Here is a 17,891-nt window from a genome sequence, read left to right on the forward strand (position 1 = left end):
TGATGGGCTCAAGTAACAAGCCACGCATTCTAGGCTCAAAGATTTGTGAGCCGGTGTTGCCAAAGACTTGTGAAAAAAAGCAGATATCAAAAGAACGAAGTTCAGTTTCCAAACTGGTAAGCTTAACCAAGGTAAAAGCAACCAATCCAGTAATACAACAATTATATCCCCCTTCCCCTAAAATAGAAAATAAAAGTGCTGCTGCTATGAATTTTGCTTTTACCCAATAGTTGAACACAAACTTGTCATCACGTGTCTATTTAAATCTCACCATCTCTTTTGTGATTTTGGCAATCACACTCATGTAAGAGAGTTTGGGTATTTGGCGCACACATGGGTTTTATAGTGATATTTTTGACTCACTTTGCTCATTAAAAAAGTTATAGTAATAATTTTTTGAGAGGAATGTTATACTTAGTTTGCTCATTAACAAAGATAACCTCATTTTTATTCAAAAGAAATAAAATAACCACGGTCAGTTTTTGGTTTCCTATAGTTTTTCTACGAGAATGAATCATGGCACAATCACCAATAAATGTGAACATCAATCTCAATTAAAATTCGAACATTGGTTACATTAAGATAGCTAACGATGGTGCAAATCGATTTATATATACAAAGTTTATTTTTTCTTGATTACTTTTGAGGTTTTAAAAAAACAAGTTTAAATTTATTTAAAAGAAAGCGCATTAAAATGGTCAAAATAATATTAATAATAATAATAATTATTATTATATATATATATATATTTTATTTGTAGATAAAGTGATAAACATCATTTAAAATTCACACACAAAAAACAAGTCTATGTTTAAAAGTCAAGTTAGACCTTACATGTTTAAAGTGATTATTAATTTTTTCCTTCAAAAAAGTGACCTTTTCATTGAAACAGAAAGTGAAAGCTTGACTGGACCGGTTCCCAGTTGAACCGGACGGTCTGTTCTGGTAGAAAAAGACTTTTTTAACCTTTGCCCTAGTTGTATCGCGCTCTCCTAAAATCAGAGCAGAGAGTTGAAATGGCGGGAAGTTGAAAAAGTATTTAGAATTGAGAGAAAGAAAGCGCGGTTAGTTGTTCAGTGAAAATGGGATCTGAAGCTGCTATGGCTCCGGAATGGGCATCGGAGGCTTGCATAATGGGAATCGACGAAGCTGGAAGAGGTCCTGTTCTTGGTCCTATGGTCTATGGTTGTTTATACTGTCCTCGCTCCTACCAAAAAACCCTTTCTACTTTGAGTTTCGCAGGTAGGTTCTCTCATCTTCTTTCTCTATTCTCATTTTTATATTCTTCTTCCATTGCCATAGCTTTGAATTTTAATTATAATTTTTGCAAATTCATTAGTTTTGGCTTCTTTAAAATAGGTGTGTTTGGTGTCTGAAATGGCACTACACATGTGGTTATATTCCTTTTTAAATTATTGCCACTGTTTATGTGGTTATATTTTTTCAAACGACACATACAAATAGGACATGTAAACCGTCAAATTCAAGCTGCGTGGTTGAAATCGTGGAGTATCTTAAGTGTTTCATGTGATACGAAAGTACTACTCAAGTGTAAGTGAAAAATTTATCTGAGACCAACGATGTTGTATGGGACAGTGTTGGGCTGTCAAGGATCAACACAGAGATAAATTAGACGAGATATGATTAGAAATGACAACATTGAAAAAAGAGTTCAGGCAGCACCTACATTAGAAAAGATGGTGAAAACTAGGATTTGGTGGTTTGAGCTTGTAGACGTTGTAGTAAGGAGAGTAGATCAAATGGAGGATAATCAGATCAGTCGAGGCAGAGGTAGACTTAAGAAAACTATTAAGATAAATCTAGAGATTATTGAGTTGGATAAAAATATGGTATATGATAGAGCATTATGACATCATTTGATCAATGTAGTCGATTCTACTTAGCGGGATAAGGCTTGATTGTTGTTGTTGTTGTTGCTGTTGTCTATGTCTCATTATCCTGTCTGTGTCAATGCTACATAGCACACGAGTTCATCCATAATGAACTAATGGTAGTAGTATCATACACATACTCAGAAATGTACAACTTATGTATAGGCATTTTAGACTCAGTGTCACATTTGTATCTTTGTTGGAACAGATTCTAAGACACTGAAAGAAGAGAAGAGGGAAGAATTGTTTGAAATTTTGAAAGCCAATGATTCTATTGGATGGGCTGTTGATGTCATTGACCCAAAGGAACTCTCGTCCAAAATGCTCAAGAAGTAAACAAATAAACCTTAGTCCTTTTGTTTTTGCTGTTTTTGTGTTTTTCTTTTCAATTTAATGATGGTTTTTCCTTATTGTAATTTTTCACAGGAATAAGATAAACTTGAATGAGATATCACACGACTCTGCCATGGGTCTCGTTGATAGGGTGCTCAAAATGGGAGTGCTTCTAACTGAGGTAAACATTTTCCCAACATATTTTAAAGGGAAGGACCTTTCCCAGCTCTAACATGACTTCGGATGTACACATTAAAATAAACGCAAATTTTGTGCCAACAAAATATGTCATATGGATATGTACACTTCTTATAAGTACTTGGGTTGTAATATTAAGTTGATAATTAAATTATTACAGAGATGTGAAATGTATAGTTTGGGCTCTTCAGGTTTATATTGATACAGTTGGAGATCCAGGGAAATATGAAGCGAAGCTGTCTAAAAATTTTCCATCTATCAAATTTGTGGTTGCAAAGAAGGCTGATAGTCTTTATCCTGTTGTCAGTGGTGCAAGTATAGTTGCAAAGGTACCTAACTCTTCCTTGTAGAATTTCCTGCACTGAGAAGTTTTACCATCTACCTGCAACCTTTAATCCAACCTTTCAGGTCACAAGAGATCGAGCTATAAGAGATTGGGTGCTTGATGAGTCTGCTGATAACATTCACAGGAAGTTTGGCTCTGGCTATCCTGGAGGTGAGTAGGTCATGACTCACGAGTAAATCTCATATGATGTCTATTATTCAGATTAACATTGTAATTACAATAAATATGGTTATGTTTTCGTTTGTGTAGATCCTGCAACCAAGTCTTGGCTAGAAGATCACAAACATTCTATCTTTGGTTTTCCAACATTGGTCAGGTTTAGTTGGGGAACTTGCAGCTCTTATTTTAAAGGTGGCACTGAAGTCTTATGGTAAGCATGTTTATTTTGAGTTTTCAGTTTTCAAAACATTTTCCGGTATCATTTATTGTTTCTTGCACAAAACTTTGAAAACAAGAAATAAAGCGAAGACGAAGTGGAACTTTTCAAATTAAAATTGAAAATAGGAAGTGAAAACACATAATGAAAACAGAAACCAAATAGGCCCCGAGTTTTTGATTTGTTCAGCATATTCTTGTTTTTGATTTGTTTTCTATGCTTTCCACGGCGTGTTTGAACTAGGCTGGCAGGTGCAGCTGACTATCATTAATCATTCCATGTTAATGTTGACATACTGCTAGGTGCTTTTTATAACCATCATAAGTAGCTTAACTGCTCAAGTCAGACGTTGAGTCGAGTTCATTTGCTTTCCATAGTTTACGGGCTTCAAGATTCATTTGCTTCCAGAATAGCAATATCAAATCAAAGCCAATCCCACGTTTGTAATTTTTGGAATTTGCTCCTCTTGAGCTGTAAAAGTAATTTTATTTTAAGATTAAAGAATTTATCTTAGTTGAAACTTTTGTTTCTGGGATAAGATTTTTGATTTAGACTTCTGTTAACTTTGATCCAAATTCCACTAACTTCATGTTATCCATTTTCTCCCCACTTAAGTAAAAATACGATAATTTTAAAAATTCAAAAGTGTATTTGAAACATGCAATAATCCTGAAGGCTGTAGGTATTATGCTTGGATTTATTATCTTCCAGTCTTCTCTTACAAACTTTGAGCTTGAAGCATGAACAATGTATGGGACCCCCCACCCCACAAAATGATATATTTCTCATGAAAGATGAAGGACGAAATTAAATTCCATTATGTATATGCGAAAAACTACTTTTTTTTTTTCTTTCCTCCATTTTTATGTTCCAAGTGTTACGTGCTAGGCGTTTATGCTTATTTATCTGTTAAAACTCGGACTTTTTTTATAGGGAGTCTGACTTGGATGAAGATGGTGGCAGCAATAATAATAATGGCAAGAGGCAATTGAAATTAAACAATTTGGGTTTCACCACATCCAAGAGAAGAACCGAAGAAATAGAATCAAGTGGTAAAGGGCGTTCTAGGTTTTTTCAGGCTCGGAAACTTGAGCACCTCACTCATTTCTAAAAATGATGCCTGATTGTTGTCTTTGCATTATCAAAGTAATTTATAGCTATTTGAAATTTTAGAATATTGGAGAGCATTTTGTGTACATACATATGCTTTGTATGATGATTCTCTCGCACCCAGTCTAACTAGATGTGTACTAGTGTTGAGTTAATTTAATTAGTTTGATTGATATATGTTGAATTTTAATCCACCTTGGACATTTTTTTTTGTTGGTGGTGGCCGGGATTCGAACCCTGGACCTTGCATATATTATGCATTGTCCTTACCAACTGAGCTAAGCTTGGACATCTGAATGGAGTGATTGAATTAGTTGACTTTTATGTTTCTTGTGTGGATTGTTATTTTCTTCTTTTTAGCTTTCAGCTCCTTTTATTCAACTGAAAAAATACATTCATGTGCAAAAAGCACAGGAAACGGCACCATGATTTGGAAGAAAATAACAAAAACAATATTCCGAGCATGAAAAAATCTGAATATATTATGCACGGAAATTTTGCTGGACAGCTTTAATAGTACTTAAGATGAACATTAATGATCTGTATAAACTGTTACATTCAACTTGCAAACACTGCCCAACGAAACCACTTATGAAAAATGATAATATTTGTACAAAGTTGTTTCAGTTATAATTGTGCATCATGGTACTGCCTATCCAATATGTATCTTTCAGATTACAACTGCTGATCAGTAAACAAGTCAGCACCTTCTGCCCACATGAAATCTGCAGACTTTATTGCCTTTCTATGATTTTGATTTGATATTTTGAGTATGTAAACATTCCTTGATACATTTTGCATAGTGTTACAAATTCTAACTGAACAAAACACATCACTCAATTTCAGGGCACTGGAAAACATAACTGTATAAAAGAACGTGTAAGTGTGTAACAGTTGCATAGCATATACTGAACTAGTTCTGCACTTCCTATGTTAACCAAACAATCAGCATAAGAGGATAGACTAAGACCAACATAAGCGTGGAAGAGAATTTGATTTTGTTGAGGTTGCAGTCAGCAGCACTATGATGACTCGGAGGCTGGTGGTTTTTATTTGCAGCACCGGCTGCATAAACAGGTATAACTGCTCCTCCTCCATGTGATTGGCCACCATGACCGCCTCCTCCATGAATACCACCTCCTTCCATTTTACTTACATATATTGCCTTATCTTCTAACTTGCTCTTCTGCACAAATTCTATCAACAAAACTCTTATTAAGGTATTTACTCACGGACTTCTGTTTCTTAAACATGCTTAAGAAAGAAACTAACAATGCTTTTTCCTCAAGTATTTCGCTTGTAAATAAAACATCATGCATTGTTAAAAAAATGTGCAGTTCAGAAGAAATCACGTGGTTAATTACTTATTACAAATACTCATGCACATCCATCCCTGTCCACTTATAAGCACTATAACTATACTCCCTTCTTATGTTGAAGTATGAACTGTAAAATGGATCATTTCATATAGGAATCTCAAATCACTCTTAAAAAGTATCATTAAATCTCTTTCACCTTACAAATTTTCAGTTATTAAAGGGTTGTGCAATGAGATTTGAACTAGTCGTACAAAAGCATATTGGTGCTGAAAATGACTACATAATTAGGTAATGGATTCCTACCAGTATCTTTTAAACCCACTCTTTGTTCTAAGCAATCCACATCAAAATTCAAATTTCTTGTCATGCAAAGGAATCTTTCTACCTTATAGCATCTGAATATTTTACTAGTGGGAGACAAAGAGTTTAAAGGAAGATAACAATCAATGTGCTTAAAGTTTGCCTCTTCCATTTTAAATCAAACTAGGTATCTTGTTCCTGTTGATACCTGAATACAATTTCTTTCACCTATGATCAAGATCAAAGAATCTATAAGCACTCACCCTCATTCTATATTCCAGAGAATCAGGAAAAGGGGCCTGTAATAGAATTGAAATAATGTTATAGGGTTTAATAAAAAAGGTCTCTGATCGCGATTTGAACTGCAACATCAACTTTTTTAATATCTCTACGACCACCACGCAACTGCAATCATCAAGGATTGTGATGCAACTGGTATACCTCAATTTAAACCATCACCTATACTTAGCCACCAGAAATCTGATACAGAAGTAACATGTTTTTTCTTTTTCAAATGGAACTTCAAAAAATCTCCAAAGATATATATGTGTTTCAAAACAATCAGTTTATGCATGTGCAGTCTATATCAAACTGTTTCATTCATTTCTTGCAATCTAGACATCCTACTGTTTTGTTCTTAATCCTAGGTTTACTTTGAGATGGAGATGATTGTTAGCAGACAAACAGCATGCAACCCACAAATGTGGTGACACAATAATTCACTAGGAAACCTTTTGTATGTGTTTAAAATAGAAAGAACAAAAGAAGCTAGAAATATGATATGTTATATGTAGTACCTGCAGGCAAGATGTTCTTGGTAGTATTTGAAGAAGCAAGGTTGATGAGATGGACAAAAACTAGAAGAGAAAAGGCTGCAATCATTCTGAAACTCATTTTCTTGTTAGCTAGCTTTTCACTTTTTTCTCTAACAAATACTGAATTGATTGAACTGGTTGTAAAGCCAGGTTAAAATGATTGTGAGGTAGGTTTAGAAAGGAAAGTATGGTCTTATCTTTAGCAAAAAGTGCAGTGACTAGCTGTTTTGTGAGTGGTCCAAATATATAACCTCAACTATCTTGGCACTACTAATCACTTTTTCATCATTAGTTATTCCAAAGTTGAAGTATACATTTGTCATGTTTTTATGTGTCCATCCCAAGTATTGTTTATTTACTCACAAAACTAATTCTACATGACATACATGCTTAACCGATTGATTAATGTTCAGTTCTGAGATCTGCATATCATTTCTTGTTTGTGTTTGAATTATATAATATTAGATCTGCTTTCAGATTCAAGATACAAAAAATCTTCTCTATGTCACATTCATTTATATGATTCAATAATGACACCGAATTGCTAGAAAGACACATTGGCGTTCTCACATATTATAGGATGGTTATATTATTCAATGATTTGTGGGATCAATAGAACTCTTTTTTTACTCAATAATTCACTAAACATTATTTAGTTACACGTACACATTTGATTCAATCACATGTGGTTAGTGACAACTATTTTATAATTTAGTTTACTAATCAGCCGAGCTAATTACATGTACTGTACTTTAACCACTTTATCAATTAAGTGGTTAAGTTAATTTACTTGACACAGTTTTTATAACTGTGCAAAAATAAAATAAAAATCAATAAACATAAATTTGAAGTTAGAAGAACATGAAGCTGGCCTCCATGATGAGTATCTGTTATTTGAACCATCATGTGGAGACATGTGATGTGAGGAAGGAGCTGTAGGTTGTTAAGTGATTGGTGCGTGTGAATGGGGGCATCTAACAGTTCCTCTATGAGAACTGCATGACACATTTTTTTTTCTTCATTAGATTTAATAAATTAAACCTTACCATTATTTTAACCATAGATTTAATTTTGATACATTTTTAGTGTAAGTTCGTGGCTATATTAGTTTTCAATATTTGAATCATTTGATCTTCCTACTTGAAGATAAAATTCATTTAATGCCGTTTAATCCGTAAATGAGTGGTCTGTCGTTTTTATTAAACAAAGTCATAATTGAGTTGATTGTGTCCTTAATAAAGATTGAAGATGGAAACAAACTTTGGTTTTGGAAATAACAAAGATAAAAAAAAAAAAAAAAAAAAGTTATTTTGTTTATTTTTTCACTTGGTAGTTTTTTATATTATTAACAAACATAGCGACTCAAATCAAACTATATGATATTAGAACAGCTAAATTGACGTTGAGTTACAACTTACAAATATAAAACAAAAATGAACCTAACTCGGTTTCCTTTCACTATTGGCAATCCCGTTCAAACCATTTTTCCTCAACTCATCAAATAGATTGAATTCCTAAATGTAAGCATTATTATATCTGTTTAGGTCAAATCGATTCTTATATTTTGGTCTAAATTGAAACTTATGGTTACATAGTCACACAAACCATATATTACCTATCGATTCAATAGCCAATAAATTTGTTAAAAAGGACTAGCAAAGTTTCTTACAAAGATTGGAAGGAAATACGAGAGTAAATATGTAATTATTTGTAAGTTTAGTCAATTATCCTCTGAAATTAACAAAACTTCAATTACCTTCATGAAATTGCATAATGTTAATCAATTTACACCCTCTGTCCAATTCTTCTGTTAGTTAACGTTTTGCAAATACCCTCTGAAGTTTTGCACTTATGTGTAAAATGCCCCCAAACTTGAAAATGTATATGTTTTTTTTCTTATCCTTGACTCAAAAGATATTAAAGCAAACAATTAACAGTTAATTTTAATACTATAAACTATACAATATTACAATTAACATTTGGATATTTTATTACAATCTAATATTTTAGATAACATAAAGCAAAACAATATACTAGTTCATAACCACTATGTAATACTTTATTAGATATGGAAATCCAAACTCAATAATACTTCGTTTGTGAATACAATGAGCACGTGACAATCAACATAAGCATTACCCTATGGAGCCTAACACTATTTGACAATATTGATGTGTTTTGACACCTATGTTGGGAGTCATAAGCTAGAATTCCAAAAAGAATTTCAATTCAACATTGTTTTGATAGAAAAAGAAGCAGTTCAAAATACTCATTAGAGCTATTCCTGTTATTCCTATTGTATCATCAAAGAATGCGTCTTAAATAACTTAAATATTAAAGCTAACTGTTAATTGTTTACCTTTAATATCTTTTGAGTGAAGTATAAGAAAAAAAATATAAATTTTCAAGTTCGAGGGCATTTTGCATATAAGTGCAAAACGTCATGTTGATTAACAGAAAAACTTGACGGAGGGGGTGAATTGATTAATGTTGTGCAATTTTAGGGGGTTAATTGAAGTTTTGTTAATTTCAGAAGGATAATTGACAAAACTTACAATTTCAGAGCGTAATTGCCTATTTACTCAAATATGATATGATTAGAGTATTTTAGATCCGCAAGAACCAAACATTCTAAATGAAACTAATGTTTCATTCATTGAATTTACCAAGAATGCCTTGCACCCATATTAATATTTTACATGGAACTAAACTATGACCTTTACTAAACTAGGCAACCCTTTATATGACACAAGGGTCAAGGAGTTCTACATTGCCGCACCAGTTAGGTTTGTAGTGATGCCTCACTTTCTTATTCATTTTTAACAGTTAGATTTGCCAATCTCTTTTACTTGATGGCCAACCTTGATCTTTGTCATCCACTATACAGGGGACCGTACGAAACATGGTTGTGGGTTGCTTCTGATAGTTCCTTGCTGGCTGTGAATGATGTCATTGAAGAACAAATATGGTCGTAAGAAACAAACCATTCACAAACAAAACCTAGAGTATCTATTAGTATGCATGTCTTTGGTATACATAAACTTAAGGGTTGTTTGGATTGACTTATTTGAGCTTATCTACTAACATATGTTTTGTGAGACTGTTTGGGAGAACTTATGAAAACAACTTACGACAAATTTTTCACAAGCTTTTTTCGGCAAGTTCTCCAATATAGTACGGCAAAACACTATCGGGAAAAGTTGTTGCTATGAAGTTCATACATACCTTGACAACCACACAACCTTCCTAGCTTTTCCCTCTGAATCAATTCTAGCACAACAGCAAAGAGAAAGGCCAACAATAATTAATACAAGAAAACAGTGAAAGAAAACTAAGCAGTTAATGTTAAATGATGACGATTTGAATCCACAACTTGAAACCTCAGGCTCCCATTAAGATAATCAAATTATATAAATGAAAGTTGGTGTGCCTCCGGAATCGGTAGAACCTGAGTTTCTTTTGTGAAGAAGAGGGGAAATACAAGTAAACTATGAATATTAAGATAGAATCATCAGCTCCAACAGAAGTTAAGAAAAGGTCTGATAACTCAACAAATCATCTGCTATGAAGGTAACACATGTATTTTTTTCACTCTCTTCCTAAACAAAACCCAATACCTTAGTAAAACCTTGCAGAGGAAAGACAGGGAGAAGGTTCGTTACTGTGAATGTAGAGTTATGCATTTAAAATCAAGCGGTTATTGAAAAGAGCTTTCGAGATTTTGGTTTTATTCTCATACAATCTCTCTCTGTACATACGTGAGTGTGTTTTTGGCCACTGTTCAGTGTCAAAACTTGCTCTAGTCTTTTTACTCATAATTGCTGATATATGTCACTTCACTTGCTCATAACATCAGTTTTGCACTTCCACCTCTCACATTCTATTATTTATCATTTAGGTTTTTCCTTGCATCATCTAACTTATGATAAGCATAAAGTTCAAGACAAATTCATCCAATTCATTAGAGCCAAACATCCAACAATGGTCAGTAGATTATAGATACACTCATTCAACAATATAGACAAGCTATGTGGCTAAGACATCACACAAAATATTCACACGTTCTACTATTATTAACTGACAAGGATTTTAAAGCAACATACATGAAGAAACGTAAATTCAAACAAGTAATGTGGAAGAGAAACTCACTTTCAATGAGTCGGAACTAAACTTTCAACGTAATTTTTGGCATTTGACCAATAAATTTCATTAGTAATCCCAATTTCAACTACTTTATTGTCTATGCAGTTATAGAAACATGCCTTGTTGCCTTTTGCCAATACCAGTGTATCACCATTCTTAGAGAGATACAATGGCAACAATCCCAACCAATTAAACCCCTTTCTTATAGATAAATTGTTATAACTAATTTTAAATAATTGAATCCAAGACTCTTGAACTCCAAAATCCTTCATTTGCCACATAACAAAATGAGTTCCCTCAAAATCATGAAAAATACAAAGATTGTCCCTTAAAACCTTAAGTGTTGGCTGATAACGTGGAAGCTTGTGAAAACCCCGAGGCAGCAACAGTTGAGTGTATGTCTCGGTGGAGAGATCAAGTGAAAGAATCATTGGTTGCTCAATAGTAATACTACTACTATTCCAAATAACAAAATCATCTGAATAGTACCACTCAAATATACACCAGTGTTAGTATGACTACAGTTAAACTTGTAAAGCACCGGAAAACATCGAATATTTCTCCAACATTTATCCCCCAAGCTGAAAACTTTGGCAACACTTCGTGCATTACCATGCTCCACCTCTATATGATACTTTACCACCTTGTAAGATTCATTTGATTCATCAAAACCAAAAGAGAACTGTTTTAAATGATGACAACTCATAGGGACATAAAAAAATTCGGATTTTGTCCTAGTGGCTGGATTCCAAAGACATAGCTGTGAAGCTTTCCAATCAATCAAACAAAGTAATCCATTGCATGAACCAGCAACCCACCACCTGCCGTCATTCTCAACCAATCGACAGAAAGGATCATAATGAATGGTGGTTGATGAATTATCCTCAAGTAAACGAGAAATATTTGTAAAGGTTACAACACGATTGGAATAAGGTTGTGAAATTGCGGTGATGTGTGAGTTTCTTTTAGATTTCTTGAGATGCATTTGAACGAAGTAAGGATCAGAGATGAGAGTTTTGAAAGAGATGTTGACGCACATATCGCATAAGAGATATAACGGGAAGCCAGGATAGTATTTCCAGTATCAGTTCATTGGGGAGGACAGCCGCCCGCAACTGAGGTCGCTTCTTCATAGCTTCCTCCATTGTCGCTCAAATTGAACCAAAACGAAGAATTTGTACATTTATATAGGCGCTTTTTTTTTTTTTTTATTTAATTATTTATTTACCTATTTTACTCTTTCTATTCTTTTTTAAGTGCCGTGTTGGAATAGCAACACCAGTTTAAAAGTTCAATCTGTAGTCAAACGAAATGATATTTAAAACGGAACGGATGAAGTACTTGGTCATTAAACACATTTTTGACATGATACCACTTTTTCTGACAAAACTAGGATCGTATTCTGGCCAATCAAGCATAGAATCTTGCATGAACCAACAACTCACCCATAACACTATTAACAATAATAGTAATAATAATTTTTTAACATAAACAAAATTCCATTAAACAACCAAATCGGCTGAAACAGAAGAAGCAATACAATACGAGAGGAAGATAAAACAAATTTAACTAAAATGAACCATCATATTAGTACTACGATTAGCAACTCAATGAAAAATAATTAAAATGGGAGCTAAGATGATTACAATGAGCAATCACCATACCAAAGTAAGATTGTTTATTTGCAATGTTCTGAAAACCACGGTCCACATTAATAGAGTCACCTTCAAATTATCACCTCAAAAAGTCCCATATCTAGAGCAAACTGAATTGCTGAATTGCTAGCCTTGCAACCAAAGCCTCACCGATATCAGAATCTAGAAGGGATTCAACACACCAAGTGTCCACTGCTGCAACATATCCATCTGAATCTCAAGTAACAACACCAATACCCCATATATTGGTAATAGGGTCAGCAACATCAACATTGAAATGAGGGTCATCCTCTAGAGTCTAATCCTTACAAACAATATCCTCCACAAGAAATTGTTTTTCATAAAAACAAGACTTGTTACGAGCAAGCCACATACTATAACATAAAGAAATAACATATAAGATGACATCTAATGGTGAATGACAAATGACTTGTTCAAACCAAGGATCATATTGAATGGTGGCGGTCGACGAATTCTAGAGTAAACGTAAAATGGAGAAGGCTATAACACACCAATCAATACTCTTGGAACAATATCATAACCCTTAATGCACACCGGTAAATTAGTTTTACATCATACACAACTTTGTTTTCAACCATTGGATCAACAGGTCACATTATATCACATTTGATTCAATTGCAAGACTTATCAATCCAATGGTGGAACACAAGTTTATGCATGAAGCAAAACTTGTCTCACTTATGCACCAAAAACTTAATCTATACGAAAATCTATATGATTGTATAAAACTTTTTTTTTAACCTTTTCGTTCCCCGGACAAAGATGCTATAATAATTGAGTTCAATCAAAAGGTTAAAGATTGGAATAATGATGCTTAAAGGCTAAAGCCAATTAAATGTCCTAACTTGGTGAATAACAAATATAAAAAACGTTATTTTCTTATTTTCTTTCACATTAGTAGTTATTCTATATTAATAAACATAGCGACTCAAATCAACTAAATGATATAAGAACAGCTAGATTAAGACTGAGTTAATGAATCTAGCTCATTCTCTTTCAGTTACTGCTTCAAACCAGAACTCAAAGAGGCAGGACATGGATAACATCGTTTTCAATTTAACATCGTTTTCAATTTCAATTTTCATATATCTTTTTGCTTTCTTCAATTGAAAACAGCAAATTGATGAAAAACCAAAAGAGAGAGGAAAACCTTATCGTTGACAAATTGATGAACTGTTAAGCTAAAACCAAGACATGAACTGTTAACCTTGTCGTTTTCAATTTACTGGAGCTGCTGCGGATCGAACGCGACAGAGGGTTGAAATGGGTACCGAGAAGGAGGTTGTTGGTTGGTGACTGGAGATGGATCGATCATGCGGCTCAGATCGGCGACGGAGGAATGCATCTCAGTTTGTTTTGGACCAAGTTCGCAAGAGAGGTTGTGTGCCTTCTAGTTCCTTAAACGCAAGTTCAGTTCTGGTTTTGGTACAGAAGCAAATGGTTCAAGTTCAGTTATGGTTTTTTTAAACAGTTCGGTTCGGAACTCTCATGCACCAGTTCGATTTAATATTGGTTCAGTTCATTTCAGCAATTCGGTTTGGTTCAACAGTGTTTTTGCCCATCCCTAAGCTTACAGATTCGCACACATAACTAGTTGTTTTTAGACACCTTTCATTGTTTAACCAAAGAAGAGAGTCTCATTTCTTTCTCTTCTCTTTCTCATCCCAAAGATACAGTCAACTTTGGGTAACCATAATTTGTTATTTTTGTTAAAATCAAATTTGACTGGATAAAAAAAATGCGTGGATGGCTCAAATCCTCCCAAGCTCCCCGTGCAGTAAATTTTAAAACAGACGACATAGACCACATATTCATTCAAGAGCCAAGAAATTTGTTAAAAAGGACTTGCGAAGTTTCTTACAAAGATTGGAAGGGAAGATTATTAAAATATTTTAGACGCAAAAGAACCAGATGTTTATGAAACCAAATTTTCACCCGTGCTAATCAAGGCGATGGAGATGATGAGATTGACACATATAAAACAAACTGTAGCATGGAAATATAAGTTAAGGGGATTTCAAAAACATGAAACAGTTCAGGCACAACATATGTCTACATATCGAATCCTCAGGTAATAAACATATACATTATATATATAGCTCCAATCAAAAATGTAAAAAAGTAAGACGTTCTTTAGCATAAAGGCTGCAACTCAATACCATCCACTAGCTAATCCAACAATCTTCAAGCTCCCTAAAGAAACAGACTTCTGAATTCACCATTTGCTAGTTGGCATAACTGATTGTAAGAGTTGACATCTACAAAGAAATACAAATACAAATCAAAATCAACATAAGTAGGTAAACATCAGAACAATGGAAATTTAAAAGACCAAAAAGTAGTGTCTGATTCTAATTTGGCTGTTTATGTTGTAAACAAAATGATTGACAAACAACATTTACTATGTGACAATTTTCTTCTTTTTCAAAATTTAAAAGTAATATACTTTATCGAGAACAAAAACACAAATCAACAAAACTACCATAACGAAAACAGGTAAGAAAATTATATAGATAAACACAATAATGCTTCATACCAAATGTGGCACCAAAGTCAGTCAATATTTCAGCACGAATAGAGTTGTTACTTTCAGCAATGCCAATAACCTCAACATAATTCATGACAGGGACTTGTGATGATAGCCCTTTTACAATTATCTGAGATTCATCAGTGGACTTGCCCGTGATTGTCGCACCATCAGAATGATTCACCTGAACCACTGCTCTTACTTTCTTTCCAATGAAATCGGGAAGAACTTGGGCATTGACAAATGCAGCAGGATTTGAAGTGTCCATGATCTGAAGAGTAGAAATAAAAAACCAAAAATATCAAAAAGATTCAAGCTTTATAGACTTATACTCGAACAAGAATTAAGCAGCTGAAATTTCTGATTTCTTGATTATGATCAAGAACTTAACAAAAATTTATAGTTTTAACTTGATACCCAGATCGTAATTCTATGTTAAAGGGGGGGAAATAACGATTTGCCAGACAAAGTCTTTGAGGACTTTCAACAAACACGATAAGTACATAGAAAAAAGGGGGGAATCTGGTTGATATTGTGTATGTATAATGAATGAATAATTTCAAACATAAGACATGGATTGATGAATCGCAGAAGAAGAACTGAGAAAATTACCGTATTTTTTTTTTCGATCAAGAGAGAGAATTACCGTATAATATTGTTGTTGCGGAGGCTTGAAAATTGAAACCCTAAGGGGTGTTTGTTTCCTGGTTTAAAAAATTATTCCCAGGAACATGGAGGTTGGAATTATAGATTCCTATGTTTGTTACAAAGTTAAAAAAATAACTTCCGGGAATAAAGAATTTCTAGGAAAAAAATAACTTCCACTTACCCATGATTTTATTCCCAAAGAAAGTGGACGGGAATAAAAGATTCTCATGTAAATGGTACTAAAATGGAAATAACTACCCATATACCCACTATCACAAACAATTCCCATGAATCTGACAATTATTTACCAAACACCGTTTTCTAAAAATACTCAGGAATAAGATGCCCATTATTAATTCCCAAGAAAGATTAATCCCAGGAATGAAATTTTAAACCGTCAAACAAACGCCCCCTTAAGAAAAAATGAACGGAAGAGAAACCCTTTAAAAAGTATATTTTGTATATGGAGAGCGGAAAAGACGAAAAATAATAAAAGCGGGATCCGAAATTTTGTTCTTTAAGGCGGGAAAAATATATTCCTGAATTTACCATTTTCTCCATGTTTTAATGTATTTTTGTATATATGAAGAGTGGAGTATTTATTATTTTAGTTTTAGTCCCTCTAATTATAGTGTTTTTTAGTCTTAGTTTACGTGGGAAAATTAGGTTCAGTCTTGCAAATTTAAAATCTGTTATTTTTATAAACTGGTCAATTTCTTAAAATAACATTTTATAAACAAGACATAAAACTTAAATAAAACTAAAAAAAACTTATAGAAAATAAAACAAAACAAAATTTTATAATTTTAGAGACTAAAATCATTTTTAAACCACAAATTTATAAGTAGAAATCAAACTTAATAAATTTATAAGTTTATAACGCACAAAGTAACCACTTGTGCTTGATGAGGCAATAAACAAAAAATATTTAAATCTACTTTAATAAATAAATGTTTTAGTTAATTGTAATTTATTTTTAATGAAATTGAGAAATAATTGTAATTAAAGGATACTTTAAGAATAATTGTAATTTATGTGCAATGTTTTTTTGACATAGACAATTGTTTTAACGCTCAGATAATACAAGCAATTTATTTTATTTTATTTTGACAGCATAATTATATATATTCAATATTTTAAAAATCACACTCGGATATATTGCAATTGCCATTTTGGTTGAACGGGTTGAAGCATAGTTGGCTCAACAAATATTTATTTTTATTTCCTTTTTTTAATAATATTTGGCATTGATTGAGAAGATAATTCTGTCAAATCCCAGCTCAATACTCCACAAAAATGCATCTAACAAAGCTTTTGCTTCTCCCATTCGGACTGACATCAAAGGTTCCAGCCATAGAGTGTTCACTCCGACAAACAAATCATCTCGTCCCTAATACATATTCCAATACCAACTCATTATGATGAGAGAAAAAAAATGCTGGTAGGACGACACCATTGAATCAAACTGCTTTGCTTGAGCTGCTACCCTTGGGATCACGCTCGACCTCTACAAACCACATCAGCTGAACTTTCGACTTTATTTTCCCAAATTGTCAGGTTCCTACTCTTCCACAAGCTCCACATCGTGACAGCAAATATGCCACGGCAGTTGCTCCAAAACTTGAAACACACTTCCTAAACCACAGGTACTACTTCACTGATTGATTAAGCAGTTCAGCCATTCCCAAATGAGGCAACGTCTCTTGTCCCGCACCACCAAGGACACAGATCAGGAACGTGCGGGCCCTTATCTTGTAAACGCACACGAATAGGAACACAGTCACGCACCACACGACACATAAAAGAGTGAAATTTTGGAGGCACAGCCAGTTTCCACAGCAACTTCCAATAACCTGGCACCTTATACGCAGTCGTATCCATCATTTTCTTCCTAATAAATGGTTATTATGTCACGAAGTCCGGTTTCAACTTTTCTAAGCGACTATAAGAAATGTTGGTATATATTCCTTGAACCACTAAAGCAATGCAGCTCATGAACAAGACAGAATAAGTAGAGCCTGTCTTTCGAAAAAAAATAAGTACCAGAAGTGGAAAAATATATTAGCAGTACAGTATACTAGTGGCAGCCTGGTAGGTCCCCTTTTGTGCAATCCTTACATGCTAAAGGCTGCAGGCCAGTTGAAATGATCACTTTTCTTGATAGAAGCAGAACATGTTTTGCTTAAATGAAAATGAGATATAAATGCT

General features: G+C 33.6%; 3 protein-coding genes across 5 annotated transcripts; 1 reads left to right on the forward strand and 2 right to left on the reverse strand.

Annotated features, from left to right (window-relative positions):
* The first annotated feature begins 883 nt into the window (after positions 1-883).
* LOC25485570 (ribonuclease H2 subunit A) lies at positions 884-4,449 on the forward strand. 2 transcript variants are annotated; one of them, XM_024772036.2, is made up of 7 exons: positions 884-1,242; positions 2,101-2,224; positions 2,319-2,406; positions 2,615-2,752; positions 2,832-2,919; positions 3,019-3,139; positions 3,389-3,590. In XM_024772036.2, the coding sequence occupies exons 1-7, from the start codon at positions 1,083-1,085 to the stop codon at positions 3,414-3,416; spliced, it is 747 nt and encodes a 248-aa protein (XP_024627804.1). In that variant the 5' UTR covers positions 884-1,082; the 3' UTR covers positions 3,417-3,590. The 2 variants fall into 2 exon arrangements, with proteins under 2 accessions (XP_024627804.1, XP_013470262.1); XM_013614808.3 differs by lacking the exon at positions 3,389-3,590 and adding an exon at positions 4,079-4,449 and having other exon boundaries at positions 886-1,242.
* Positions 4,450-4,769: 320 nt separating this feature from the next.
* Positions 4,770-6,951, reverse strand: LOC25485571 (uncharacterized). Its single transcript, XM_024772038.2, has 2 exons — positions 6,672-6,951; positions 4,770-5,452 (listed from the first exon to the last, which is right to left on the reverse strand). The coding sequence occupies exons 1-2, from the start codon at positions 6,766-6,768 to the stop codon at positions 5,184-5,186; spliced, it is 366 nt and encodes a 121-aa protein (XP_024627806.1). The 5' UTR covers positions 6,769-6,951; the 3' UTR covers positions 4,770-5,183.
* Positions 6,952-14,483: 7,532 nt separating this feature from the next.
* LOC25485573 (replication protein A 14 kDa subunit B) lies at positions 14,484-15,901 on the reverse strand. 2 transcript variants are annotated; one of them, XM_013614811.3, is made up of 3 exons: positions 15,648-15,901; positions 15,045-15,306; positions 14,484-14,766 (listed from the first exon to the last, which is right to left on the reverse strand). In XM_013614811.3, exons 2-3 carry the CDS (start codon positions 15,301-15,303, stop codon positions 14,702-14,704), a joined length of 324 nt encoding a protein of 107 aa, XP_013470265.1. In that variant the 5' UTR covers positions 15,304-15,306; positions 15,648-15,901; the 3' UTR covers positions 14,484-14,701. The 2 variants fall into 2 exon arrangements, with proteins under 2 accessions (XP_013470265.1, XP_024627811.1); XM_024772043.2 differs by having other exon boundaries at positions 15,682-15,900.
* Positions 15,902-17,891: the final 1,990 nt, after the last annotated feature.

Source organism: Medicago truncatula, chromosome 1 (genome assembly GCF_003473485.1).
Source record: "Medicago truncatula cultivar Jemalong A17 chromosome 1, MtrunA17r5.0-ANR, whole genome shotgun sequence".
Classification (NCBI taxonomy): domain Eukaryota; kingdom Viridiplantae; phylum Streptophyta; class Magnoliopsida; order Fabales; family Fabaceae; genus Medicago; species Medicago truncatula.